This window comes from Colletotrichum paranaense (assembly GCF_030867605.1).
Source record: "Colletotrichum paranaense strain IMI 384185 chromosome Unknown Scaffold_16.1, whole genome shotgun sequence".
NCBI lineage: Eukaryota > Fungi > Ascomycota > Sordariomycetes > Glomerellales > Glomerellaceae > Colletotrichum > Colletotrichum paranaense.
This window is the reverse complement of record NW_026848974.1, coordinates 402,289-429,017: the sequence shown is the minus strand read 5'-3', so window position 1 is coordinate 429,017 and position 26,729 is coordinate 402,289. Positions and strand designations below refer to the sequence as shown.

General features: G+C 53.8%; 8 protein-coding genes across 8 annotated transcripts; 5 read left to right on the top strand and 3 right to left on the bottom strand.

Moving 5' to 3' along the window:
* Positions 1–970: 970 nt before the first annotated feature.
* Positions 971–4,836, top strand: CPAR01_14650 (uncharacterized protein; the record flags this gene model as incomplete). The annotated part of the gene is made up of 4 exons (XM_060498900.1): positions 971–1,783; positions 1,842–2,254; positions 2,302–2,520; positions 2,571–4,836. The coding sequence occupies 4 exons, from the start codon at positions 971–973 to the stop codon at positions 4,834–4,836; spliced, it is 3,711 nt and encodes a 1,236-aa protein (XP_060342363.1).
* Positions 4,837–5,277: 441 nt separating this feature from the next.
* On the bottom strand, positions 5,278–6,877 carry CPAR01_14649 (caspase domain-containing protein; the record flags this gene model as incomplete). Its single annotated transcript, XM_060498899.1, has 4 exons — positions 5,278–5,303; positions 5,375–5,544; positions 5,618–6,443; positions 6,499–6,877. 4 exons carry the CDS (start codon positions 6,875–6,877, stop codon positions 5,278–5,280), a joined length of 1,401 nt encoding a protein of 466 aa, XP_060342362.1.
* A 2,530-nt stretch (positions 6,878–9,407) lies between these two features.
* CPAR01_14648 (uncharacterized protein) lies at positions 9,408–10,542 on the top strand (the record flags this gene model as incomplete). Its single annotated transcript, XM_060498898.1, has 6 exons — positions 9,408–9,410; positions 9,523–9,588; positions 9,700–9,715; positions 9,775–9,957; positions 10,057–10,281; positions 10,496–10,542. 6 exons carry the CDS (start codon positions 9,408–9,410, stop codon positions 10,540–10,542), a joined length of 540 nt encoding a protein of 179 aa, XP_060342361.1.
* An 898-nt stretch (positions 10,543–11,440) lies between these two features.
* Positions 11,441–12,059, bottom strand: CPAR01_14647 (uncharacterized protein; the record flags this gene model as incomplete). Its single annotated transcript, XM_060498897.1, has 4 exons — positions 11,441–11,519; positions 11,598–11,674; positions 11,796–11,871; positions 12,031–12,059. 4 exons carry the CDS (start codon positions 12,057–12,059, stop codon positions 11,441–11,443), a joined length of 261 nt encoding a protein of 86 aa, XP_060342360.1.
* A 4,209-nt stretch (positions 12,060–16,268) lies between these two features.
* CPAR01_14646 (uncharacterized protein) lies at positions 16,269–17,770 on the top strand (the record flags this gene model as incomplete). The annotated part of the gene is made up of 3 exons (XM_060498896.1): positions 16,269–16,419; positions 16,716–17,381; positions 17,472–17,770. The coding sequence occupies 3 exons, from the start codon at positions 16,269–16,271 to the stop codon at positions 17,768–17,770; spliced, it is 1,116 nt and encodes a 371-aa protein (XP_060342359.1).
* A 3,344-nt stretch (positions 17,771–21,114) lies between these two features.
* On the bottom strand, positions 21,115–22,026 carry CPAR01_14645 (uncharacterized protein; the record flags this gene model as incomplete). Its single annotated transcript, XM_060498895.1, has 1 exon — positions 21,115–22,026. One exon carries the CDS (start codon positions 22,024–22,026, stop codon positions 21,115–21,117), a length of 912 nt encoding a protein of 303 aa, XP_060342358.1.
* Positions 22,027–23,090: 1,064 nt separating this feature from the next.
* Positions 23,091–23,789, top strand: CPAR01_14644 (uncharacterized protein; the record flags this gene model as incomplete). The annotated part of the gene is made up of 1 exon (XM_060498894.1): positions 23,091–23,789. One exon carries the CDS (start codon positions 23,091–23,093, stop codon positions 23,787–23,789), a length of 699 nt encoding a protein of 232 aa, XP_060342357.1.
* Positions 23,790–25,901: 2,112 nt separating this feature from the next.
* Positions 25,902–26,677, top strand: CPAR01_14643 (uncharacterized protein; the record flags this gene model as incomplete). Its single annotated transcript, XM_060498893.1, has 2 exons — positions 25,902–26,376; positions 26,427–26,677. 2 exons carry the CDS (start codon positions 25,902–25,904, stop codon positions 26,675–26,677), a joined length of 726 nt encoding a protein of 241 aa, XP_060342356.1.
* Positions 26,678–26,729: the final 52 nt, after the last annotated feature.

Genomic DNA, 26,729 nt, shown 5'->3' with positions numbered 1-26,729 from the left:
ACCAAAATCAACAAATCGTGATTAAGACACCCACTATTGACTGTGATATCCAATTGCTAGAGAATTAGAACTTGCTTTGTTCAAGGGCAGATACTCTTAACAGAAGCCAAGCCCAGGATAAAAGAGTAGTTGAAAGAGGTCACGTTAGCATGAATACGAAGCAGGCGCGATCATGCGGTCTAATCTTAGAGACCGGATCGAGCGGGAAGGAACGACAGAGAATGAGATCGCTCCTTCCCTTGAGGGGCCTTGACATCAGATCAAATCATCGCGAGCCTTGCCTTATAAGTAGCTACATGTCCCCATTCTTCATTAAGCACCGGACCATATAGTCGAATGGTTCTGAGCTGTAGAGGCCCGGTTAGGCCGTAAAGTCTCCGGTCTATTTCAGGATTTATATTCGATCCTCAATCAGTCCAGCTTGGTTGTTACACTTTTCAACTCTTTATGATTTGAGATATCTGATCTAGTAGTGCTCCCTCCCCAAGTTATTTAGGGGTAATTGAGTGTTTTGAGTCTGACCTCTATGTACAATCAAACATCTCTAAGAAACACTTCTTTAGTCTCTTAGTTACTAGGATCAGAAAATCTTGACTTTTCTCTTTCAAATCTTTGATATCTCAAGTCCTTCAGTCTTTCATACAACAGCTTGTTGCCCTGCATCTTCTTGCTTGCCAACTGCCGGGGAAGGGGACTCAAGTGGGGCCGATCGTGGAGTGGGCCTGGCACCGTCAGGGAACGCAGCTTCCCTTGCCGGCTCTGGAAATTTTCTGGAGCTTCCCTCTTACCCCACACGCGCCGACTTGCTCTTTGCACCTTTCCTTTTCTGGCTTTCAACGCGCCGACTCCAACTCTTTCAAGTTCAACTCACTCAACCGACCTTACAGCTTGCTTTTCCAGACTCATTCGTTCATTCACTGCAAAAACGTCACAGAGACATTCGGCAAATGCGACACATGGAAGAACAGTCATGTCGGATCCGGAGCCTGCACCTCAAAGGCCCGGTATCTTGCACGGCACCAACGCGCCACTGAGCAGTGCCTTCAGAGCAGAGCTATACCAGGCTATCGAGGCCCTTTACGCGGTCGGTGGTGGGCCCGACACGTCCCACGCGATCAAGTCAGAGACAAAAAGCTATCCGACTACGACAGAACAGCACTCCGCCTCCAGTCATGCAATAGATGCTGCATACGGTCGGCTCACTAAGGTTCTGAAGCACTGGGACTCTAGGATTCAGGAGCGATCCCTATCACTTCAACATGCTATATACCACTTCCACACCCCGAAAAATCCCATGGAATTCGAGAGTTGGGTCATGGGGCAGAACATGTCTGCTGCTGACTCCACCCTCATCACTCGTCTCATCGACTTGTGCCCTCGGCTAGGATTCGAGGTTCTTCCAGTGGTTATGAAGTATACAGGAAAACGTTGCCAGTACCAAGCCTGGATTTCCCTCCAGAGAGTCGGCAATGCCGGGTCGCAAACCCCTGAGCAGAATGGCTTTTGGCAGGTCAACCAGCATATCAGCCACTTACCCAGCATTGGGTATTTTGGCAGCTATGACGATTTCACGCTTGCCGAAAACATCCATTGCCACGCGGGCAATGTTCTAGATGATAGGAACATTCTCTGGGAAAGGGCTCGTCGGTCAATCTTCTCATGGCAATGGCCCTCTGAAGAGCGGGCCTTCCACGAAGAGCGAACATATCGTGAAACAAACCCTCAGTGGTACCAGCACATTGTCCCAGGCACTAGTGGTGACCTGGGACATTACTTTGCACCAGTGAGTCCAGGGCGACCTGCCGTTACAGTGTTTGTGACTCCATTCTGACTATACACAGGCAATCATTATTACACCTCTCCGAACACAACTAGACTCTGTCAACATGACCAATCAACCGCAGCTTGCTGGCAACCTCTGGCGCTATCTCTTGCGGCAATGCAAAGAATCTTCAGAGTCGGCTTTCTACTTTGAAGCACTCAAGTCTCTTTGTCAATTTGTTTGGCCTCAATACGGCAATGAGCTGCCAGAGACCCAGATCCTTGGTCTGCGAGTTCGGAGCCGTGAAGATTTTATCGGAAAGATCGACCCTGGTCTCATGGGTGATCTAATCTTGACTTCACTGGCGTTCAATGACCATCCACTTTTCCAAAACCTTGTCGCCAATACCCGATCCAAGCCGATAGTAGACTATGATTGGATATGCCAGAATGCGATCTTTCATGGCTACTCAGCAGCTGATGCTCTTTATGAGTACGTCATACATTTGCAATCAACAATCAAAGCTAATACCAGCTTAGGCTTCGCCATTTCTTATCCGAGGGCAACAGCTTCCTGCACGTTGCAAGCATAGTCGAAAAGCTGCCTGCATATACTGAAGCCGACAATTCGAGCCATGATACCCAGGAGTTGGGGATCATGGCCATTAGAATGCTTGAAGCCCCCCTTTCAGCTAGCCATGGCCGGCTCATAGTAAATCTCTTGGAGTTGTTCAAGGACTTTGGCAAGTGGAGGGATACGTAAGCACATTCTCTATTCTATAGTCTGTTCTTACACTAATAATCTGCAGGGTGGACGCAGCTGTGAGCCGACTTGGAGAGACCCAACAGCAGAGCCAGTTCATCCTCGGATTGTTTAACAGACTTTTCGAGGTGGCCAAGAGACACAAGCTCCCCCTTGACGAAGTCACCGAGTTTTACGAGAAGCACGCAGGGATGACAGGAGCATCACGAACGCTATGGAACATCGAGAACTTGGTCAGCAACGCCAACAAAGAACAGAGCGCTGAAGCCAAGGCTGCTCGCCAGGCCTGGTGCGTTGCTGAACCGACAGAAGAATTTCTTCACGACCTCTCAAAGCCGGGTCCAACGAACCACGCAATGATCGCTGGACTACTCCGAAACCTTGATCGTCTTGGTATGAATGATCAAGTATCCAATCTCACAAACCACATCGCCCAGCATGTTACCGAGATTCAGCCCATCCATTTGGCACCTCTCTGGCTACCATTTCTTAGGACCCTCCAGGATGTGGTGGACCCCGATAAACCGGCGTACCAGCGCCTGTTCCAAGCCATCTTTGTGTACTACGAGAGCGCAGTCTTTGAGGATGTCTCGGGTCGGATCGAGCGGGAGCCAAAGTCGATACCCCCAATGGCTGAATGTTGTGGTCACTGCAAGACTCTCAACTCCTTCTTCGAGCAACCATCATGGAAAACGATTCACTTAGTCAAGCCCAGGGCAATCGTGGACCATATCCAAGGACAGCTCAACAAACAGGATAAGCCCATCAAAGCAGCCATCTACGGTAAGAACGAGGCTAGTCTGACGATGCAGCTTACCAAGTTTTCGCTGGTCAACGAAAGAATCCGCACAACCGAGAGATTGAGGAGACAGGAAGCTACTAGAGCTATTCATCAATTCGACCCAGATGTTCTGCTTTCATTTCTTGGAGACAAGGGTGGGATCATGTGGAAGCTTGGAGATGCGGGGTCTCGGGGGCCTCTCACGAGCACCGCCGCAGGACTCTCAGCTTCTTCTTCGGCTAGTGTGACTGCTGAGGCATCTAGGCCAAGCTTAACGTCCACGCCAAGCGTTCCTCTGGGGCCTTTGGAGACGCCTCGAAGGGGCTACCATGAAGCACCGACCAGAAATGACTTGCCACCGTGCAACAGCGTGGTCCATACTCAGGTAACACCAAAGGTGGAGGATGTGGAAATGGCGAACATTGTGAAGCCAGAGTCAGAGCCCACTGCCATTTCAACAGCTAGGCTGTCAGGTCACAGGGACATCAGGGAGATGTTTGGCGCGAGCGTCAAAAAAGAGAAATCTACAACTACGCCAAGCAGCAGCAGCCAACATGCTGCACCCGTTCCCAGTGGCACCTCGACAAGAGATCGACTTAAGAACTTGGGCAGGATTAAGCTTGAGTCTACACCCAAGTTCGATGATGAAGCGACGGCCCGGCAACGGGCGAAGCTAGATACAAGACTGACGCCGAGAGAGACGCCTCGAAGCAGCAAACTCGATTCCGGCGTATCGAGAACGCGTGACCCGTTGGCACCGTTCGGAGGGAGGAGTTCGAGAAAAGAGCCCGTATCGTCGTTCAGCAGACGGGCCGGTTTAATGGGGACTTCGGAGCCCACGTCTGCGCTCCAGAGCACGCCTGATGAACCTTCCGAAACACCGCGGCTAGACGCCATGATGGGTGGTCCTACGCCTAAGCCTACACCACGTCTGGACGCGTTATCGGGAGGTATTTCAAGGAGCAGTCGACTAGGCCTTGGGGTCAGACCTAGAAGCCCTTCAAGCAGCCCATCACCAGCTACCGGCAGTGACAACCAGCCGGACTACATGGCGGCGATCCTAGACGCGGAGCGCTCCAAGAAGCGTCGTACCGGCTCGACATGGGAAGTGCGGTCGGCCTCGGGTACCACCATGGGCTCAGGCACGGCGTCCTCTGCCGCGAACAGGTCGCGGTTGAGCGGACTTGTGGACGCAAGTCAACAAGAGAATCCCAGGCTCACTTCGCTTATGAAAGAGAAGAGCCCACCACGTTCGCGCAGCGGGATTGGAGGAGGAGCGAGAACCTCGTCAGGAGCTCTTACGGCGCGGTCTCATAATGTGAGGCCGGGTCAGACTCGCATTTCCGGCACGATTCCTCGCAAGAGACAGATGGAGGACAATGACGACGAGGATGTTATTGACCTCTGCGGCGACGACGGTCCGTCTCTCGGAGGACGTCTCGGAGGAGGAGGAGCCTCGGGAGGGAGCAAGAGGGTCAAGAGCACTCCGGTCTTCAACCTTCTTGACGATGACCCTTTCGGCGAGGATTAATGGAGAGGGGCTGAAGTTCGTTGGTATTGGCATGAGCACAGCGCGTTGGAGCATCGGTGAGCATTTACTTCACTGGACATGGTTTGGTGATATTCCATTGGTATAAAGGGCTTTCTCTTTCCTGGATTGCAGGATGGAACGGTAATTACGGGAGAGGGCGTTTGGTCGAGATGTTTCCCTTTTTTCCCTTTTTCTTTCTGCTGCCTCGGAGGGGCGCACATAGGCGATTTGCACGATACCCATCTTTATAGACGTTTTAGAACTCAAAAATGCACTGCTCTTTTCTCTTTACCTTGAATCGATAGAGAATGATAGTCATCATGAATCATTTGTATTTGGATGACATGTCATTACTACGCTTTAAAGCACTGCTTTCCCAACTTTGCGTGCCCTGCTTTTGGGGGAGGGGGGGATGCCTTCTGTATTGGATACCAGAAGAGTTTACATCACATAGAGAAGATCCGTGTCTAAACGACAATTAGTATTATGTATAAGAAGTAAAGAACACATGAACGACAAGTGGATGGACGCGGCTTACCGATGGGGTGACTGCTTGAAAGTTGAGGCAGCTGGGTGTACTTCTCCTCCAGGACCTCACGAATGCTGTTGAGCAGCTCGACGTAGCTTTGCTGGGGATTCTTCTTAAGAGCAGTGATGAAAGCGTACGACATGGCTCCCGTGGCTTGGTTCGCAATGGTAGCGTCGGCACTAGAGAACAACATTTGTTAGATCTTACAACTCTCTGCCCCCGCTTCAAAGCACGATAGACAAGAGAACTCACGATGTCTGACTGTCCTTGCTGCCGGACCACATGATGACGTCGGCGGGAGAGGTACGCGTGTCCTTGGTCTTTTCGTAGGCATCGTCGCCGGCAATGGCGCGCTTGCCGAAGCTGAAGATGGAGCTCGCGACACCACCTAGGTCGCCTGAGGTGTAAGCCGTGAATGCCTTGAGCAGTCCCTGACCGGCTTCCTTGGCCAGATTGGGCTCCTTGAGAACGCCCTTGGTGGAGTAGATGTAGGGCAGGTCGAGGGCTGAACCAGAGTGGCATGAGTCGAAGATGGCTGTAAGTCTCACACCAGGCTGAAGGGGTCGGACCATGATGAGATGCATTTCGTCATCGACAATGTGACCGGCTTCCTTGTAATCAACCGGGTAGATGACTTCGTCGTAGCCGTCATCTTCATCGCCATCAAGATCCTCGGTCTGGCCGCCGTGACCAGAGTAGTGGAAGAACAAGGAATCATTTGGCTGTGCGCCCTGAACGAGCCAGTGCATGGCTCGGAGGATGTTGTTCTTCGTGGGCTGGCCCATGGCCTGCTGCTGATCGTCGGTGAGGATGACCATGTCTTCACGCTTGTAGCCGTACTTTTCTACCAGGAAGGCCGACAGGTTCTTGACGTCGTTGATGCAGCCGCGCAGCTCACCATCCTGGCCAAAGTAGTTGATGCCGATGAGGAGAGCTTTCCTCTTACCCTGACAGGTGGAATACTGAAAGCTGTAGCCATCGGGAGCGCCGTGGCCGAACTGCTGAGCGCCTGAAGGCGGGGGAGGGGGCGCGTTTCGGTTGCCGTGAGCCCAGTCGTTGGAGTTTACCGTGGGCATATCTGAGTTGAATCAGTACGCATGATACTTGAAAGAAGCGAGGTATGTGATACTCACGGGGTCTTCCCTGGTGGCCGGAATTGACAGGGTAGCCGTATACGTCGAGGCCCGGAGGCGGAGGATGGGAAGGGGGTGCATACCTTCCGATGTAGCCCTGGTCCGGGTGCGGGTTGGGCGGTGCCTGGTTATAGCCGTAGCCACCCTGACCGGGAGGCGGACCGGGAGGCGGGTTGTAGCCGCCGCCACCGCCGCCGCCGTAGCCTCCGTGGTGCGAGGGAGGGGGGCCGGGGGGAGGTTGGTATCCGCCATAGCCGCCGCCGCCTCCTCCTTGGTGACCTCCATAACCTCCCTGCTGGTGGTGTCCGCCGCCATAGCCTCCTCCACCATAGCCACCGCCGCCACCACCGTAGCCGTGCTGTCCTGGGTAGCCAGACATGTTGCCGAGTCAATTGACGCTGTGCTTATGCAGGATGAAGAGCGTGGGTCGTGCAAGACGTGTTTTGGTTTACACAGGCTTCGCTGGAACAGAGGTGAGATGAGTTGTGAGTGAGGTGATGTCCCGGAAAGGGCGGGGTGAGGGGCAAACCCACTATGAGCGAATAAGCTGTGCTAAAACGAGCCTTTGTTATTGGAAATGGAGACTTCCCGGCAAGCCGAGGAAGGTATAAAATCTACAGAGGAGGGTCTGAAGAGCTGCAGAAGTTCGGACTCGGAAGATTAAGAGTTGATATGAACGGAATGCGAAGGGTGTTAAGAAAGATTGTGGGGTTCGGTTGGGTGAGATGCGAGAGCGATGCGCAGAGAATCGGGTGGTCGGATTGGGGACAGCAATCCAAGGTAAGAGGAGGGGTGGAGGGGTCCTTCAGGTACCTTGCCAAGGACTTTGAGCGGTAGCGCGGCACTGCGGGAAGCTCCTGCTCACCTCAGAGCTGGGAAAGCGTGGATTGTGGCAGCTTAGGTATCCGTGATACCTTACTGCGTGTGTCGAGGTGGGAAGGGATGGGCCCCATGGAGGGGCAACGGGCGAGGCAGCCCAGGATGAGACGTCTTGAGGTCAGAGTGGTGGGGTTGGAGGGGGAAGGGGCGGTAAGGGAAACTGAACTGAATGGAAGGTGAAGGGAGGAGGAGGCCTCGGTTGCACTTGCACCACAAAAAGGCGCGACGTTTTGTCTCTTTCTGGGCAAGTGTTTGGAGTTTTCAGCTGGGATTCACACATGCCTCCATGCCTCCACGCAGTAGAAGAGAAAGAAGGAGCTCCAGAAACTTGTTCCACATCATCTGATCGCCTCTGTCCGTACTGATACGCGCGAGGTTGAGGTACGCTCTCTCACATTCTCCCGCGTGTTCGAGATAAAGCCCCAGTGTTTCACATCTTATCGCTGCCTACAAAGTCAAATACCGTCTTCCTAGATTGCTGCAGCTTGTCTCCTGGCTTGGCTGCGAAGCATGGAAGGGCTTCGCATGCGAGGCGCACTCTGTTGGTCAAATCCATCAACAAGCCACAGTCGGGATGCCTCCAAGGCTGATTCAGATGGTCCGTGGTTCAATAGGTGGCTCACGGTAGTCTTGGACTCAATGGGAGGAAGAAGCCCAAGCCACGCTGAAATGCAGGTCTCAGGAAATCATTGCCGATGAGCCCAAATGCCGGTTGAAGCTTGATGCATCACCAAATACCCATGATCAGCGACAGTTCCAACAACGTCCATGCCCAATCAAGATATACACTACCAAGACTACCTTATTCGAAAGGAGCAGGGGGTTGGCTAGCTGGTTAGGTGCATAACTGTCTGTTATGGTTCATCGTTGACCAAACTCCCATCGTCTGCCAAGACCAAGCGGCTGTCAGTTCCCTCCCCTTCCCGCGGACGGCAGAGGAGAAGGGACGGCGTGCCCAGACCTGGTCTGACGGGAAGAGAGGGCGGAAGGTGGAGGAAGTCCCATTGCTGCCCTTTTCTCTGCAACTCTGCGCAAGTCTGCACGCTATCATTCGTACATACGCGCAGTACATACAGTTGTCTGATGTCGCCACCCACCCCCAAGCCCGGAAGCCAATTCAAAGCACCGGACAGGACCTAATCCTCTTTGAGCAACGGCGATGTGGATGTGGCCGCGTACGCTTGCAGGTTCGCGGGCGGAAATAGACTCGGACGCCAAGACCTTCCCAGGCCACGCAGGCGCTAGATGGTGCCGTAGGGCAGCCTGGCGTCATACCTCACATGCTGGTGGTGATCAGGGTGCACAGCAGGGTACTGGGCTTCTTAGGTAAGGCAGGTTTTTTTACTGCGTACTCAGTATCTCTTGATGTGAGAGGGGAGGGGGCCAAAACTTAGGTTTGATAGGAGAATGTCACCAACAGGTTCAGCTGGCGACTGCCAGACATCTGTCAACCTTACCACACCTTGGGTCTTTGGCGTCGCGGCCTGGAACTGGGACTGGACTGGACCGAGCTTGATGTTGATACAATTGACTAAAATAAAGTAATACGAAGCTAGGGACGGAGCAAACCAGCATGAGCTCAGTCTCAAGCCAGGGCTGCCACTGCTAGTAGAGGGATGGCAGGCTGCTTTCTCGGTATCGGCATCCAGCCCATCGGCATCCATGTGCAGGTACCTTGCTCTTCACAGCAGAAACAGGTGGGAGCAAGGTAGCCCAGCACTAAAAATGTAGAACCATTCAATCAGGCTGAGGCCAGGCGAGAGAACGAGGGGCTACGGGCTACCATTCCTTGAGTCTTGTTTTTCTCCCCTCCCACCTATTATCTTGCCTATCCTCTTCTTGCCTTGCATCTTTACCCAAACGTCAACACACGATTCTCCTCGCTCGTCGCACGCGATAACCTACACGCACCGGCCTACGCATTGAATTATCGTCATCGTTCCTTTCGCCCAGAAGCTCGCTGTAGCTTCCTCGATAAACCTATTCCGTCCACGACACACACTCGTTTCCCGACCCCGCAAAACTCAAAAATGGTGCGTTTTCGGTCGCGCGACCCATGATGTTGCCCCTCACGTCGCAGCTCCGATATGGCCTTCGTTTCCCTGGCATCCAAAGGCTGACATTTCGACTTCGATCTTCGTGTAGGCCCCTCCGCCCTACGGACTCACTGAGGAGCAGTTCAAAGACTACAAGCAGGTCTTTTCCATCTTTGTAAGTTGCAAGAACCCTGCCTCGCACATACGTATCCCGACAATGGCATTATTGTGCATTGTCCTCCTTGGGATGAACTCCTTGCTGACAGTGGTGTTTCTTCCCTGACAGGATCGCGATGGCACCGGTCAGTCACTCCCGACTCAACGCACGCAATTAGCCTTTCATACCGAATCAGCCTGCTAGGCTTGCCATTCCCGCTGGGTTATCAGCTCATCCAGCTAACTAGAGTTGCGTATCTAGGCGCCATCAACGCGGAGGAGTTCCAGATCGCCATGAAGTCTCTTGGGCTGAACCCCAGCATCCAGGAGGTCAACGAGCTCATCGCCGAGGTCGACCCCAATAACGACGGCGGAATTGATTTCGAAGGTGCGCCTCCGTTCTGACCCGTGGCGCGATTATTAACACTGTCGCCATGGTGATTTTGCTGTCGCAACTTGGAATCCCTGCGACTAACAACGACCGCAGAATTCCTACAACTCATGAGCGAGGCACCCGCACCCTCCAGCAAAGATTCCGACACCAACACCGAGCTTGTCGCCGCCTTCAAGGTCTTTGACAAGGACAACAGCGGCTCCGTCTCGCCCTCGGAATTGCGCCAGGTGCTGCTGTCCCTCGGCCAGCGCGCCACCGACGAGGAGATTGAGGAGATGATCAGAGGTGCCGATCTCGACGGCAACGGTTCTATTGATTGTAGGCAATCCCCAATACTGCGAATTTGTACCCATGCCGGCCGCGATCGCATCAATACTGCGAGCGTCTCATCCCTCCTCGCCCACCGGAATGGCCCTGCATCACCACCCCATTCGCATTTCGCTTGCCACCCCCGCCCCCACTCAGTGTTTCTTTAATTAGCACCATCACTTTCGGGAGGATTGCGGCTGACATTGCAAAAAAAACACGACAGATCAAGAATTCGTCCAGCTCATGGCCCCGAAAGACGGCAAGAAGTAGAAACAGTATTCTGCAAACGCGAGAAGCAGCGACAGCAGCGACAAACGGTTTGTTGGCGGGGCGATCTTTCTTTGATTTTGGGTCCAATGGGTGGTGGGGAGGAAGGGGGAGGAAAAGCACACACACTGCCGCCTTGATACCCTTTCCTCATAAGGCACAGTGAGAGAGAGGATATGGATGGGTGCTTTAAAAGTGGAGGAAAACGACTTGGCAATACACATCACAATCACACACATGACACAATACATGCAAGACATTGATTGACAGCTTTGACACGGATGATTTTACACATTTTTCACCAAGGTCTTGCCTGTCTGATGCAGGAGAATATCTAAAGGGTGGGTGGTGTTTTTTTTTTTGTTGGGTGTTTTCACTCTGCTAATGACCGAGGTTGACTATTGCTATGTCGAGTCCTCCTCACCAAGTAAACAGCCCGGAAAAACCATCCTATCCCGGAAAACGACAAGGAAAAATGAGCGAAACGCAATCGCCATGTGGGTAATCGTAAGAGCAAAGAACATCTCTCTCAATGCTCAAGTGAACAAACTAGCGTGCGGTCGTACGTGAGAAGAACCGGCATCGCAAAGAAGGGGTGTGTGTGGAAGGATAGAAGAATAAAGCAGTCCGTCTTCCAAGCCGAGTCAAACAACCTCCCGTTTCCCTTCATTCCCCAATCCGTTTTCCCGTTCTCCAAAGCAAAGGCCGTGATCGCGTTCGGGGGGTTGATGGAATCAGGGGAGGCCCATCTAGTTGGTATCTTTGTGTGTTGTTGTAAGTTTGTTGCTTTGGTCGCACTCGGTATCATCGCTTGTGTTCGGATGTTGCTTTTTTTTTTCTTAACTGTTCCCTTCCTTCTGCTTGGCGTGTTACACGTTATGCGTGCGTGTGTGTGTGTGGATTAGAAGCAGCAGGTCAGGCACTCGAGGCAGCACTCGCAGGTCTCTCCGCAGAGCCAGCAGCAGCAGAGAGTGGCGATGCTATTTGTGTGTGGTCAGTTCGGTTTTGTTCTATCTCGCGCGCCGCGAGGGCTTCAAGGCTGTCCATGTCAAACTTACCAGCCGTAGAGGCAGCCCTTGTCATCCTTCTTCTCCTCCTGGGGAGGGGGAGCCTGGCCCTGGGGAGGGTAGTACATCTACAAGAGCAGTGGAGGTTAGTGTCAGGCTTTTCGCAACAGAGGGTGACTATGCCCATGGATTCCCATTCGTTCGGTGAACGGGTCGGTGGTTTGGGCGTAAGGGGGCGAGAGAACTTACGGGCTGCTGGCCGGGAGGAGGGTAGCCTTGGGGAGGGTAGCCGCCCTGGGGAGGCGGGGGAGAGCCGTAGTAGGGCCTGGAAGGGATTGTCAGTTTTTTTGAGGTATCTTCTTGATGCTTTCTCTTGAGATTTGGAAGGTGAGGTTGGTTTGGGTGGGAAGCGTGAGAAGGTGCGCGCGCGCGCGCGTATACGAGCGCCAGTGCGCAACAGGTGAAAAGAGCTTGGAAGACTTACTGCTGGCCGGGAGGAGGGTATTGAGACATGTTGATTAGGAAGGGGTTGTGATTATCGACGGAAAGGAAGAATTGACGATTTGCGAATGGAAAGCGGAAAAAAAATCAGGAAAGAGAGTGAAGGTTGCAAGTTGTAAAGTTGCAAGGGGTGCAACGGAAGTGGTGCGTGGGATGTGAAGGAAGGAAATAGGTGGTAGGATGGGGGATGGGATAGGTGAGATGAGATGAGATGGGGAGTGGGTTATGTTCTTTCCTCCCCTCCCGTCGGTCACAAATCCAATCCCAATGTTGATTCCAGGTGTGTGCTGGGATCATACCTCGTTCGAGGCGCAGGACATAACCTCGGGGAGGCTCAGAGTGAGCTTGAGAGTGAGCGAGTGGTCCTCTGGGGTTCATGTCTCCCAGCGATTCGCTGACAGCTTCACCACACATTACACGCGCGTTACGTGTAAGATACGGTTATGTCCGTACGGAATACCCATCCATCCATCGAACCCATTCACACCAAGAGACGCTACGCCTCAGACATTTGCCGTCCATCCTTGGACATCCCAGGAAGCCCAGTGAATAACGCGGAAAGGGTTCACTCTAGGCTCCCAAGGGTCCCTTTCTCGTCCGTCCCGTGGCCTGGCGTGCGTTTCCCCCTTCTGCTCATGCTGTTCCTCTTTGGTCCAACCGTATCTTGGTTGGATCATGGATCATTGGATGGCCCCCTCCCCCCTTGTGTCTCCTTAAAAAAGGGTCCTGTCTTCGGGCCCGCGGATCGCTGGTCGCGCGCAAAGGGGTTCCAGTTCCCAGTTGCGCCAACCCAACGGCGGCCATGTGGCTGATGGTCCAATACCAGTAAAGTAAAGCACAAAGAGGAGGGGAGCCGGGGATCACCTTACTGCTCGGTGCTAGGCATGGTCAACTGGTCAGAGGAAGTTGGAGCGACGATGAGCAACAACAAAAGAAAAGAGGGTCTCGGCCGGGATGCCGGGCTCTCGGCAGTGGCATCTGATGGTAAGTTTTCTGGGCATTCACACATGGGATAGGGAGTCGCCGTTGCATAAGTTGATAGGGCGGAGCAGGGGAGCAGGGGGTTGATGGGCACTGCTAGCCTGGTAGGTTGTTTAATTCGATAGTGTCCGTATATGTCCTCAGAGTCAGGCATCGCCGATTTTGGCACGAAAGTAAACCCGTTTGGTGGCTGTAGTGCTATACAATTCGGTATCCCGCACTTGAAAGACCGGATAGGGAAAGTAGTGTCAAGCTCTCGTTCAACGGGCATAAGCGACAACGGTCATACCGATTGTGTAGTGAATCATAGTGTTTTGTGTCTTGTGTTTCCTTGCGCCGCCTTTGAACGGGACAAGGCTTCTGGGGTGGATAGGACGGCACCAAAAGACCGCAAAGCCAAGAAGCCAAGGTTTTCCATCCCTCTTGGCAAGCGTACGCGTCCACCGTCCAAAAGCGTTAGGACATCTGCAGCTCCTCAGTTCGTCAGCTTTTCAAAGCTCGGCACGGCGGTTTGGCGAACAAATAGGCAGTCTCACACACTCCTTCAGTGGATGGTGGTGACTGGAGATCCATTGCCGAGCCCGTTGGGACGGCACGAACGGGGTTTTGGAGGATGCACTTGATACACTGTTGTTCTTTCTTCCTCAGACCTCTGGGACGATTGGGGGACACCAGACCCCTGGAAGGTCAGTCATATGAACAACAGTTCGCAGCAGACATAAAGGAGGGCGATGCTTATGCGGTTTCCTTTCGTCTTTGATTGTCGACGATGGTTTGATTCATCGCTGTGGCTGTGGTTTGATACCATGCAGAAAGTGCCATATGACCCGTTTCCCTCTTTTCTTCTTTCTTTCTCTGGCTTGTTTGCCCGCAGAACGAACAGCTCAGCCCACTCGATATTTCATTTGCATGAAATGGCCCCGTATCTGTACGTACAAGCAAGGCATTTCTGCATTCTGCGCTGCAGATGCACATTTGTGAAGACATACAATATGCTCGGTATTACCAGACAGGACAGGACATGCAAAGAGGTGGCATTAAAGTAAAAGGGAAAGACATGACACGGTGACACACCTTTCTTTAGCTTTTTTGCTGGTATTTTTACCGTAGGCGGTTAGACTCTGCCGTTTTTTTCTTTGGCACGTTAATTAATAAGGATAGAAACTTCGATTTGCAGGGAAGAGAGCTTCAGGTGAGAGGGCCTTACGGCGGTACCTTACCACAGTAGTTACCAGTCTGATATACTAAGCCAGATTGGGGTCCGGAAACGCCATGTTTAAACCGGGCGGGTGGGAACCGGCGGACAGGGCGGAGCGCGGGTGCGGCGAGGCGGCGCCGCTCAGGAGTACACCCAGCGGTAGGCTGCAGGAGCAAAGTCAGCAACAGGTCAAGTTCGAGACGTGCTTCATGTTTACTGTCGTATGTTTCTCTGGCCTGCCACTTCCACCTCCTGCTGCTGATCAGCCTGATCTCGCGCCTCACTCGCCCACCCACACTCGCACTTGTCATGCCTACTCTGAGGTGTCTTTACCTTGACAAGTAAGGTCACTCACACTGAGAGCTCTGGGACCTCAGGATAAGGTAGGGGCCGACGGAGCCCCATCTTGAACCCCTGCCTACGGATATTCTTTTGGTTAACCTGGTAGGTTGCCCTGGACCCTACCTTAGCCTGGCGCCCGCCCTACCAGGTCTGCAGAGCTCTGCAGCAGTCTGCAGCTGTGTGCCAATCACTTGCCTCGCTCAATGAGGTGTTTCTCCAGGAGTCCAGATATTTCGCTGTTCTCTCTCTCTCTCCCTCTTAGACTCTCGCCTATCACTTGCCACAATGCGATCTCCGTGGTCCTCCTCCTTCCCCGCCAGCGAGCACCTCATCCACCGTACCTGGTAAGATGGCCCGCATAATGATACGTATCACGATACGGAAAATGGCCAGTCTAGTTGTCCATGGAATTGCAACTACTAGGTGAGATACCCCAGCAGATGAAGTGTTAATAACTTGAGGCCTCCTACCGGATTCGGATAGACGGCAGATGGAGCCGAGTGAATTGAAACCTCATCGAGCCGTTACGACCACCCGGTGGCCTCGGCCAAATAAACTCCAGGGCGGTTTGTTTTCATTCACTGAATCAATCACACTCATAACTGTGACTCTCGTCCAAAGTCTGAGGTGAAAATGGGAGGGATCCTGAAGCAGGCACCCCGTACTCCGTACTCTGTACCCCCTACCTTACCTGAGCTGCGACGGGGGCAGGCAGCTTTTCGTCCAACGATCAACCTCACTTGCCGGCCCGTTCCTTTTCTGACTGGCCCAATGTCTGTCTGGTCTGCAGTCTGATGATTTGATGTGTGTGAGGCCGGGCGTGAAGCATGAGGTGTGAGGTGTCAAGGGCCCGCAGGATGTCTTCAAAGCTCGGCGCGCTGGATAATCTGCGCCGCCGGGAGGGAACCCATCGGAGCCCTCACACAATCACGCCGCACCAGGCAGGAGCACCTCACTTTACCTCACCTGCCTTTACCTGAGGTATTACAGGCTTGCAGCACTCCGTGTCCGTGAGATAGACGCCTCGCACACTTATTCACGCGCCCGCTACCCACGCACATCTTCCAAGCCCAAGCCCAAGCCCACGTCTCGCACCCCAGAATTAACCTGCGAAGCATCCGGTGATCCACTCGTACCGCTGTCGCTCTCCGCAGACTGCAGTACCAGTGCCCAAAAGTCTTGTCCAAGGACCATACTGCGCACTCCGTAGGCATCTCGCGTGGACCGTCCACCAACCCGACCAGGCGCCCATCTCGTCAAATCTCCTTGGCTTTTCCCCATCCCGCTTTCCTCGCTTGGAACCTTCCCGTTGCCCGCCTGCCCGCCTGCCCGCCGCCATCTCCTCTTTCCCATACCTTACCTTGCTCCGTACCTTACGGATACCCTTATTGCTCATCTCCCCTCCAGACTCCAGGGCTCCCTCCTTGACCGCCCATCAGAATAAAAAGGAAAAGGGCTGACGAAGCGTGCCACGCTGTTCAACACGTTTTTGCCCCTCTCCCAGCTCTTCTCTCGGCCCTCTGCCGTCTCTTCCGTCCCTCTCTCTCAGCTCCTGCGCTGTTCCTACCTTACCTTACACCAACTCACCTCACATACGGGATATCCCACTTGCGTTACCTGAGAGATACTCCGTACCAAGTCTGCCAACCTTGTTCTGCTACCTTACAGCCTAACCGGACAATCGAACCGAAAGATAAACCATGTCGTTCTTCAAGAAGCTCACCAAGGAGTTTGAGGAACTCAAGACCTCCTTCTCCGACGACAAGCCCGCCGAGAAGAAGGACGACCAGCATCAACAGTACCAGCAGCAGCAACAGCAACAGCAGCAGCACCACCAGCAGCCTCAGACCGGTAAGTGAAAAGAAATTCCCTCTAAATCTCTCCTCTCTCTCTCTCTCTCTCTCACTGCCCGTTACACCGAAGCAAGCGAGGGGGAAAGAGGACAAAGTCTCCAGATTTGTTGATGAACAGTCATAAATCATGTACACGTCCCCTCACACCTTGTCGCAATAACCCTGCCTATTTCAACGTCTTCCCTTAACCGAGCCATCATCTGTCTTCTTTACCTCTCGATATCGTCCAGGTCTAAACAGATCTGCCATCGTCGTTACGTTAAGGTTACTGACTCGCGCTTCTTATTCACACAGGCGAACGCGGCTTCGGTGATCAACCGCAGCAGCAACAATACGGCGGCTACGGTAGCGGCGCTCCTCCCTCCAACTACCCTTACCCATCCCAGGCACAGCCCGGTTACGGCGGCCAGCCCAGCTACGCCCAGACGCCGCCTCCGGCTCCCCAGGCTGCCGCGCCCCCCATGGCCGCTCCTTCCATCTCCAGCGGCTGGTTGGTCCAGTGGGACACCAACAACAACCGCTGGTTCTACGTCGACCAGAGCACCGGCCGTTCTCAGTGGGAGCACCCGTCTCCTCCTACCGGTGGCCAGGGCGGCTCCTCCTATGCCCCGCCTCCCGTTCCCCCCCACCCTTCCTCCGACACTAGAGCCTTCGGCGACCAGGGTTCCGGCTACGGCTCACCCGCTCCACAGTACGGCGGTGCCCCCGCTCCCTACGGCGGCAACCCCAGCTACGGCGGTTCTCCCGCCCCCTATGGCCAGCCTCAGTACGGCGGTGCTCCCGCTCCTTACGGCCAGGCTCCCTACGGCCAAGACCCGTACGCCCAACAGCAGCAAGGCCAGAACCCGTACGGCACCAAGGACAAGGAGAAGAAGAGCAGCAGCAGCGGTATGCTGCTTGGAGCTGCCGGTGGTCTCGCTGTCGGTGCCGTTGGTGGCGCGTTGATTGCTAACGCCCTCGGTAAGTCAACCCCTTTAACAACGCTTTACGCAATGTGTTACTTGCTCTTTGCTCTTGTTTAAGATCAAATCACTAACATTCACGACGCAGACGACTCTGATGATGAGCACAAGCACGCCGCGGCCCCCGCAGCTCAGCCTCAGTACGGAGGCTACCAGGATTCCTACAACGACCCCTACAACCAGCCTCCTGCCGTGCTCCCTCCTACTGACGCGGATGGCTCCTCCGTCTCTTCCAGTGATCGTGAGGAGGTACAGGAGGCCAGAGAGGAGTATGAGGAGGCTCTCGCCGCCGCTGCGGACTCTGATGCCAGCAGTAGCGATCACGAGCGCCTCGAGGAGGCCAGAGAAGAGTACGAGGAGACGTATGAGGAGGTTTACGAGGATTAGACGTCTCACAGCAACCTCGAATTGTGAATTTGCACGCGGTCAGAGCGTCGAACTTGCTATGACGACTTGACGACAAAAAACAGGATGGCTCAGCATTGCGTAGCAGTTGTGACGGCCTCTAGAGGAGGATGCAGAGCACGGCTTGGTGGTTTTTGGGGGAACAATCGTTCGTTTACCTTATCCCATAGCTTGCGAGATCCAATGCCCCCTCGAAATTCAAACGCGAGACGCAAGTGTTGGTCTCTGCGTAGTTCATTCAATAAGGAGTACCCAATCTTCGATAGCGTGAAACATCCTGATGGATGTAGAATCGATAGAAGGTCGTGAGGGTGTGGAGAGGAGGATCCAAGGGCGTTGTCGACCTCGATTTTCCTCCTGACCTCCTTGACGATGGCTGCTGAAAAACTTCAATAGACTGGCTATACAGAGTGACTATACAGATGGAGATCACCCCCATCACGCGAGCATCACGCGAACATCGCGTCCCCCCTTGCCCCCTTGGAGAGCCTCGGTCGAAAGATGATACCCGGCTAAGGCAGTATAGACCAGGGCAAACCGCGACGATGGGTCGGGAAGGGGGAGTAGCTGATCGATGAGACGCAGGGAGGAAAGATATACATGCCAGGCACACAAAACTTACTCCCGTAAAGAGTTAGGTATTGTTGGTTCCTGTTGGTTCCTGACTTGAAGCGAATTAGCGGTAGCGTGTAGGCGAAGAGATGGGGAGTGTGGAGGGGGGGGGGGTTTCAGTCATCCCTTGGATCGGAGACGGCGCGATGGCCGGCGAGACATTGAGGTATCTTGCACAGTATCGATCAAAATCATGCTTCTCTATAAGGTGGTGGGGGAAAAGGGGGGTGGGATTCGTGCTTATGCGGCGGCGGCGTCGGCTTCGTCGCCGAAAAAGTCGTTTCTTTTTTCGATGTTGTGGTTTTTCTTTGGTTGATTGGTGTTTCCCAGGACGCGGTGATGATTTACGTTACCTCACCCCAGATTCGCGAGACATGCATGCGTGATGCTTATGCCTAAATCTGTTGGAACAAAATCCTGCTTGCCTTGCTTGCATTTCACATTTCGGTGCTGTACTGTGATATGCTCCTACGCTCTGCATCTTGAGGGTTTTTTCTTCTTCTTCTTCTTCTTTTGTGTAGTCATACATGGTAGATAGAGTAGGGCTTGCTGGGTGAGTGGGCAGAAGATCCAAGGTTAAGCTAGATCGTGCCTGAAGGGGTGTGAGATGAGATATGATGGGATGCAACCGAGAAAGAAGAAAACTGTTTGTGCGATTTGAAGACTTGAGACAATGATGGAGAGTGTGTTATCTTTGGTTATCATGACGCGTGCTTTTCGCGTATCTTACGGGATTGCCGAGGTTTTGTGGCATCGAGAGAAGTCGTGAGTTGCGTCGATGGTCGAATTCGACTTACACGCTTCACAGGTGTTATCCGTATACGGAGTACTGCTTTCTACGCTTCATCAATCGGACTTTCATTCAGTGAATTGCTCGCTCGTTCTCTCATTCACTCACCCAATATCCCGATGTCGCTCTTTGACCATACTTGCCACTCGAGTAACTCAGCCTCCATTCAAGTCCATCCATACAGCTGAGCTCAGGTAATAGCCCGCCCAAGAGAATTGAATAGACAGGACAAGGTATCTGCCTGCCCCCCAGGCCAGCCGTCCAGGCCCTTGGGAGGGGGGGGGACCCGACCCCACGGCCGATTCAGGCACATCGTCAAGCCGATAGGTTCAGCTGGCGCGGATGGGCAAGGGAAAAAGGGTTCGCACTATCCAGTCCCTATCCTTCCCGCCCCGATTCCCGTCCCACACCCCATTCGTTTCCCCTTGCCCTGGGCGAAAAGAGTTCATCTGGGCTCGTTTCAAAAGGTCGGGAACTGCGGTGGTTGGTTTGGCCTGGCCCTACCGAGTACAGGCCACACCCCCGTACAGGGCGAGATATTCAGGTACGGCAGGAGGGATGCGGCGTACTATCGATAACACCAGCCACCCCTTGCGTCCCATCCTGCGATCGCCACCTGACAGAGTCCTGCTTCCACGCTGTTAATTGCTGTTTGTCCAGGAGGTAGGGTGCTCGGTTTTCTTGTCTCAGTAGGGGAGAGCGAGATAGTTTGCCGGTATGATTTGTATTGGGCTGTTTGTATTGTACGCGAGTGATGATCGAGGTAACGTTTCTGTCCTGGAGAAGCGAGGACCAAGTGAGAGAGAGAGAAAGGTGACGGGCGCCGTATCAGGCGCTGCAACATGGGAATGGCGGGGGAAAGCACTAGGCCCAACACGCAAGACCAGCCACCCTCCTGCCACCATTCCTCCGTACCTTACCTTACCTTGGACCAAGGATCACGACACTGGGCCGGGAAGATCCACCCGCGCTACCAAAAACAACTATCGCAATCTGTTATCTCCCATCCGTACCTGCGATAGTAGTCCGTAATAGTCCAGAAAAGGGACGGCGAGGCTGGGGCGGATGGGGGGGCGGGGGAACCGGGGGAGGAAAAATACAGGAAGCAAGCTGCGCAACAGCGCATTGCGCGCGACTGGCGATCAATCTACTGGACTTGTCGCGTGGACAGAGAGAGTCTAGTAACAATTTAGCTACGGATAGCATGGCACAGAGAAAGCTGACAAGGCTGGGCGACGTCTGAGCGGCTACAAGTCAACGGCGCGCGGGGGGGCTTGACGTGACGGCTCCTTTGACAGTTCCAGTTGCGACAAGACAGACGGGTAGCTAGTGTAGTGAGTCGTAAGGTTGGTAATGTTGAACACGTCCACGTACGTGACAGACATGCGCATGCGGTCTCTAAACGTCACGGCTGCATGTATCATACCGCAGTATTGTGTCGATGATATCAATCAGAGATACTCCGTATGGCGAGCTCATTCCCGATCATGGAACAGAGGCGTCAATCTCAATCGGAGCAGATCCAAGTCACAAGAATGCAAAGCACCTAAGAGGTTTTGAGTGTACTCAAGTTTTTTGTATTTTGGCCTCTCTGTAATAAGGCACATAAGGTGACAGGATATCTCGTGCAATGAGATTCCAATGACCTATTCTGGTAGATAAGGTATGCTTGCTCTCGGGTGACGCAGCACGCGTGAGAAGAGAAAACAAAGAAACCAACATGTCCCAACTCAAAAGCTAGTTCCAAGCTCGAGATCAACTAAGCGCGAGATGAGGCGCTGAACAACCGCTCCTAAAATGTTCCACAAAAGCCGTTTCCGGGCTCTGACCGTTTGGTACTTGTAAAAACGCCACATTCGAACCCCAAGACAAATAAAATGGTAAATTCCCAGACTGTCGACAATGACGCCAAGGTCAGGGTAAATTATCGCCAGGTACCGTGAAGGTTGGCCCTGCGGCTACTCCTCCGAGGTCCCTTGAGGCCGACGTCACCCTGGACCATGAGACTCTTCCATCGCCGGGATAGGCAGTTCCGGTCCTTGCCCAAACTGCGCGCGCAGTCTTGCCACTCCGTCTTGGAGAGCTTCAGCTTCTCCAGCACAAGCTCGACGAGTATCCTATCATCCTCGGCGCTCCACCGCTCTCCATCGGCCTCGACCTCCACGGTTGGGTCTTGTGCGCCTGCCGCTTCCATGCTGCTGTGGTTCATGTTCACACCGTCGCCGTTGAGGAGGTGCAGTGTATGATAATCGGAGCGCTCGAGGCCCAGAGGGATCACCTCTGGTGCAATACGCGCGCGTTTGGGTGTAGAAGGGTTGGATGGAATAGGTTTGTCGTTGGTAGCTTCGAAAGATTGACGCTGAGATGAGATGTCGAGATCGCTCTCGACGTCCTCGTCTGTAAGAAGAGCATCTTCACGACCCGTCTCCTCATCGGCGGCGCGCCGGCGCTTGTTCAGACCTCGTGGCGGCGCGCGCTTTGCGATGCGCTTGCGCGGAAGGTGATCGCTGTTAGTGGCGCCATCCTGCTTTGCGCGCGAGCGCAGGCGCAGTTTGTGGGGAGCAGGCGCGTGGGCGAGAGGCGGCGTGGGAAGTTGAGATGGCGTGGGAAGGTATTGTTGCGGCGCGTCGTATGAGAGAGCGGCACTGGGAATGTTCTGATGCTGAGGCGATGAGAGAAGGGCTTGGAGAGAGCGGCAGCTGTCCAAGATGTGACCGAAGCCACTGCTAGTTGACAGGGTGGGAGGGCTCGAGGGAGGCGATGCGAAGAGAGACGCCTGGAGTCGGGTAAGAGGCGGCTGCGACGTGTCGCATGAGAAGGCGGATGGCATAAGCATCTTGAGGAATTTGATCGGTATGCAGTCGTGGGCTATCGCTATCAAGTGTCGCGCGGTGCGATGACGAGCTGGCAAGGTGGTTTGGTATGCGACGGAAAGACTTTTGCGACTGTGCGCGAGTATGCGACGGGATAGAAAGCGAGGAGGCTTGGAATGCGCCGGTGGACTGTAGGGGGCGGACGAAGGGGTCTTAAGGGCGAGGATATTAGAGTGATAAGTGTTTCAATATTGAATCACAGGGTCGTCTTGTTTTCTGCAATGAGAGGGAGGAATGCGGGTGAAGCAATAATGTGTGCGAGTATTGTGGTGTGTCGGTGAGGAAGTTCGGGCGGGAGACGGGAGGGAAGGGAAGTAAGTGTAAGTAAGGTAGTTAGGTAGGTAGGTAAAGGTAGGTTGGCTGGGACCTGGATGGCGGCAGAGTGGCAGGTGGCAGATGGGATGGCGAAGGACTGGAAGGCTCTCATGGGGGGGGAAGGACTTGGTACCTTGTGTCTGGCAAGGGCGAAAATGGGCTTTGTTAGTGCGCTGGAGTCAAGAGTGGAGCATCTGACAAGGGTCCGTCCACTGACTGGGGCTCTGGGGCCCTGGGGGTGGGCGCGCAAGCTGCATGCTGCTGCAAGTACTCTGGGCCGTGTCCCCATGCGAGCTCTTTCACTGTCTGGAGACTGAAGCACTCGAGGAACGTCGCGGTACGTATCTATTGCTTTTGCCAGGGATTTTAATGGAAGTGGGAGGCAAGAGGGTCTGAGCTTTCATTCAGACCGACCCTTCCGTTACGTCGTTCTTTCTTTCCTCTCAAGCCTCTGTCCAAAGTCAATGTACTCCGTACCTGGGTATGTCATACAATGCCTTGGCTACCTTACCGCCTCAGGTTCTGACATGAGGTAAGCAATCCATGGTGTCTGTACATTACATCAGTCAAAGCCCTAAAAGACACGAGGCATGCGAGCGATGGTGATGGTGATGGCCATGGTAATGATGGAAGCACCCGAAACATTCTGCAGTCCAATATGACTTACTACGTACGCACCATCAGGACTCGTGGTACGGTCGAGGTAGCCTTCATGAACGAATGGCTGGACAGGCCACGCGAATGGGTACGCCATCGCGACTTCTCCCATGGAAAATTGTCTCGTAGGGGCCCATTTTGTGTCTCAACCGCCGCGGACGGTACCTCGAGTCTGGGACGGCGGCGTTGCTTCTTCCCTTTCCACCATCACCCTCCCTCCCACACCTCTTTCTCCTATCCCTCACCGACCTGCAGTAGCTTCCCTCTCACCTTCGGGTCTGCACCCTACACCCTCATCCCTCGCCCCTCGCTCATCTGCAAGGGTCAACTTGCAATAGCAGAGAAGCTCACCATCGATCACCCTCCCCCTTCTTGGCCCTTTTCGTTTTCTTGTGACTCTGATCTCTTGTCACACTCACACCCGCCTCCGATCAAAGGCAATACCGCCGGCTCTTTTGTTGCTCCTTGCTTCTTCCTATTTGTCTCGTCAACCTTACCCTTTCTCCGTCTCTTCTGTCTCTCCTCCTGTTCATGCAAGGTGGTCGCAAGACTAAGGCACAAGACCATTCATCTTTACTGTCTCTGCCTCATCTCGTCCCCATCCCCCTTTGCCCAATCAATAACCTTTGAGCCCATGAACGATCGGACAGCATCCATCTCCCTGGGCTTCTGCGGCCGAGAAGAGAGCTGCAAGACATGCGAGACATACTCTCCCACGGGACATGCCTTCTACCTTGCCTCACGAGGCTCATGACATACATCCACCTCAGCTTGGTATCCCCGTTCTATTGGAAAGCGTAAGAATGTAGAGAAAATCTACACTTCCCCTTTTGGCTTACTGCGTTCGCTCAGACTTTATCGCTAAGGAGCCGCGGCTCGCGCCCTCCCTTCTGTCAAACTCCCACACAATGGGACACACGGACGGCCAACCAACATAGCACTCTCTGTTGAGCCTAGCTCGAGTCAGGGCTTCCACACTCTTCGACTTTCGAGGCGTTTATTGTTTCTAACGACAGACTTGCAGTCAGTTCGGCCCTACAAGATCGTCTACAGCACTTCAGTCTCTCTATGCACTCACGTTTATCCACAGTTGCTGCGATTGCTTCAAAGTTTCGTCTGCTAGATGAGCCGATAGCAAAGGACTATAGATGATGACCATTGGCGGTTACATATGGTCTTTACGCTCGTGCTCCCCCAGCCAGTCTGTGGAGAGAAAAGCGCTCCCAATGCTGCGCCACTCACCATTCACTATGTACCACTTCCATCGAGAGACTGCTGGGATTGCACAAAGGGATCTGGGCTTGGTGCTGCAGCACGTTCCGTCTGCGCTTCAGCCAGCTGCCGTCATAGTCTCTAGGCCTTGATTCGAGCGATCCCTGGGGGCCATACCGGACGGTTCTGGCGACATGTTCCGATCGGGCCCCTACTACATCATATCTCTGGTTCCGGATACCACCTTCTCTCGGCCTCGAAGGCCGTAATCAAATCTTGAGAGGCCTACCGAATTCCTCCTGAAGCTTGTTCTGCGTCGCATGGTACTCTGTACAGAGTACTCCGTACTTACCGTGCTATACGACCAATTACTCAGTCTCACATACTATGCCTGAACCATCCTTTGGAAGCTGTGGACGAGATGACGCATGACTCGAGGGTGCTCCTGGCCATGGAAGCCGGTTCATTGCTCCCGAAACGCCCGTCTCTCATGGTACCGTTCAACGATCTCATGACCCCCCTTCTCTGTGATGCGAGACCACCCTCAGGGTAGCCACGGGGTTGTTCATGAGCGCGTGAGATGGCGGTGTGGTGGTGGTATTCTTAGTGGTGGTGGCTTTCAACCTCAAGTTGTGACGAAGAGCGGCGGACCACCTCGAGGGGTTCGACATCCCGTCGTGCTCCGCATGCCAGGCGCCCTGGACACACAAAGAGGGGCTGTCTTTAATGGCTTGCATCAGAAACGTGGGTAAATCCGCTCCATCATGCCCCGCCTCTTCCAACTTTCGCGATTGCGACAAGGGCACTCTCTCAGTTTCCTCTCCCCCTCGCTCTCAACGACTGTCGAAAAGCGAAATTGCAAAACCCCAGCGGAAAAAACCTCTCGATGGCTTTCCTTGGCCCAAGTAGACAGGCAACGCCAGACCCAGAATTGTCAAAGATTGACCGGACCGTCGAGCCTAGCATGAGCCGGCTTCAGCACTTGCAGGAAGAACAGGTGAGCGGTGAAGAAATAACTACACCGAGAAAAGATATGGAAATTCCGCGATTGCCGCCCAATCAGTAGGGCATTGCGCCACAAAACGACGTTGAGCAAAGAAAGTGAAAAAAAAAACGTCCTCGTCGAGAGAAGGTGGGCGGTGCCCGTTGCGAAACTTTGCGATGCGGTCGGCGCGTCGTCGCGAGCCGCACGCGTTTGACGCGTCTGACACGTCTCCATTAGCGGGGTCGCGTTTAATTGCTTGCAGGACCCATTGACGAATCAAGGAGCTCTCGGTGAAGCATGGCTCACGCCATTGGCCGAATGTTCTCAAGCCGTTTTACTCGACACAGTGCGCCGGTTCCCAAAAGGCGGGTCCCTGCTGGCTACGTACCCGCCTTTTCCAACGTCACTCGTCGACTTTTTCCTTGAACTTCCCACCGACAGAAATGTAGTGTCGTGTATGTATCCGCATCCGTACTCCGAAACGTGGTCCACGTTCGATTCGTGAGAAGAAAGAGTCCACCATCCTGTTTCGAGGAAAGGCTTCTGGACCCCGACGTCCTGCGGAGTCATCTATGGGATTGGAGACTTGCAGAGAGAAAGAGAGAGAGAGAGGTGGGCATTTGTCATGACTTGCCTCCGATCCCCTCTCCCACCCCGTTCGTCCCGTCCATGTGCGCAATTTCTGCCCTCTTGTGGACCCTACCCGTTTGTCTCCCGTCCTCTCCCGAGGAGGACCCTCCATCGTCCTATCCGTCAAGTGTCAGTCACTACGGTAACTGGCCGTCCACCCTATGCGCCCAGCCAATCTCTTTCGTTGCGCAAAAAGTCGAGTGCAAAAGTCGTCCTGGCAACGATCGGGGGCGCGGCGGGCGGGACACACTGCCATCGAACTCCAGGCTATCCACCAGCAGCAGCTGTCCATCATCGGATATGTCCCTCTCCCGCCCGCTGTGCCCCGCGCCGCCGCAAAGCTTTGACCCCGCGGGTGCAAGCGATTTGTTTCTTAATGCTGATGGATATGCTGACTTTTCGGGCAATCTAAGGTATCACATACAAATACATGCATTCCAATCGCACACTTGCGACATAAACGCAATACGAACATATGTTGTTGCCAGACCTGCAATTGCGCAATGTTCAATTTGTGTGTTACTGAAATCACATAATAACCTTCGATGGGCTTGTATTAGCAAGCAACTGTCTCCTACAACCCCTCATTTTCTGCCTATCTCGACGAACAGGCCGATGAAGTACGCCTGCTCAATATCCGACTTCAACTATATCCCCTACGCATGAAACACTATCCCTTCCAACGGTCCTATTTCTTATCAAACCCCTGCCCTGGTTCCAGGTGTTCTTCGAGGCCGTTGTGGTCGAGCCTGTTCTGGACAAGTGTCTCGGCGCAGGATCCAAATCGCACAGTTACTTCGCAGCGAATCTCCTAATCATGGTTTCGTTATTAATGATATGCTCGCAACTAACAAGTAGCTTCACAAG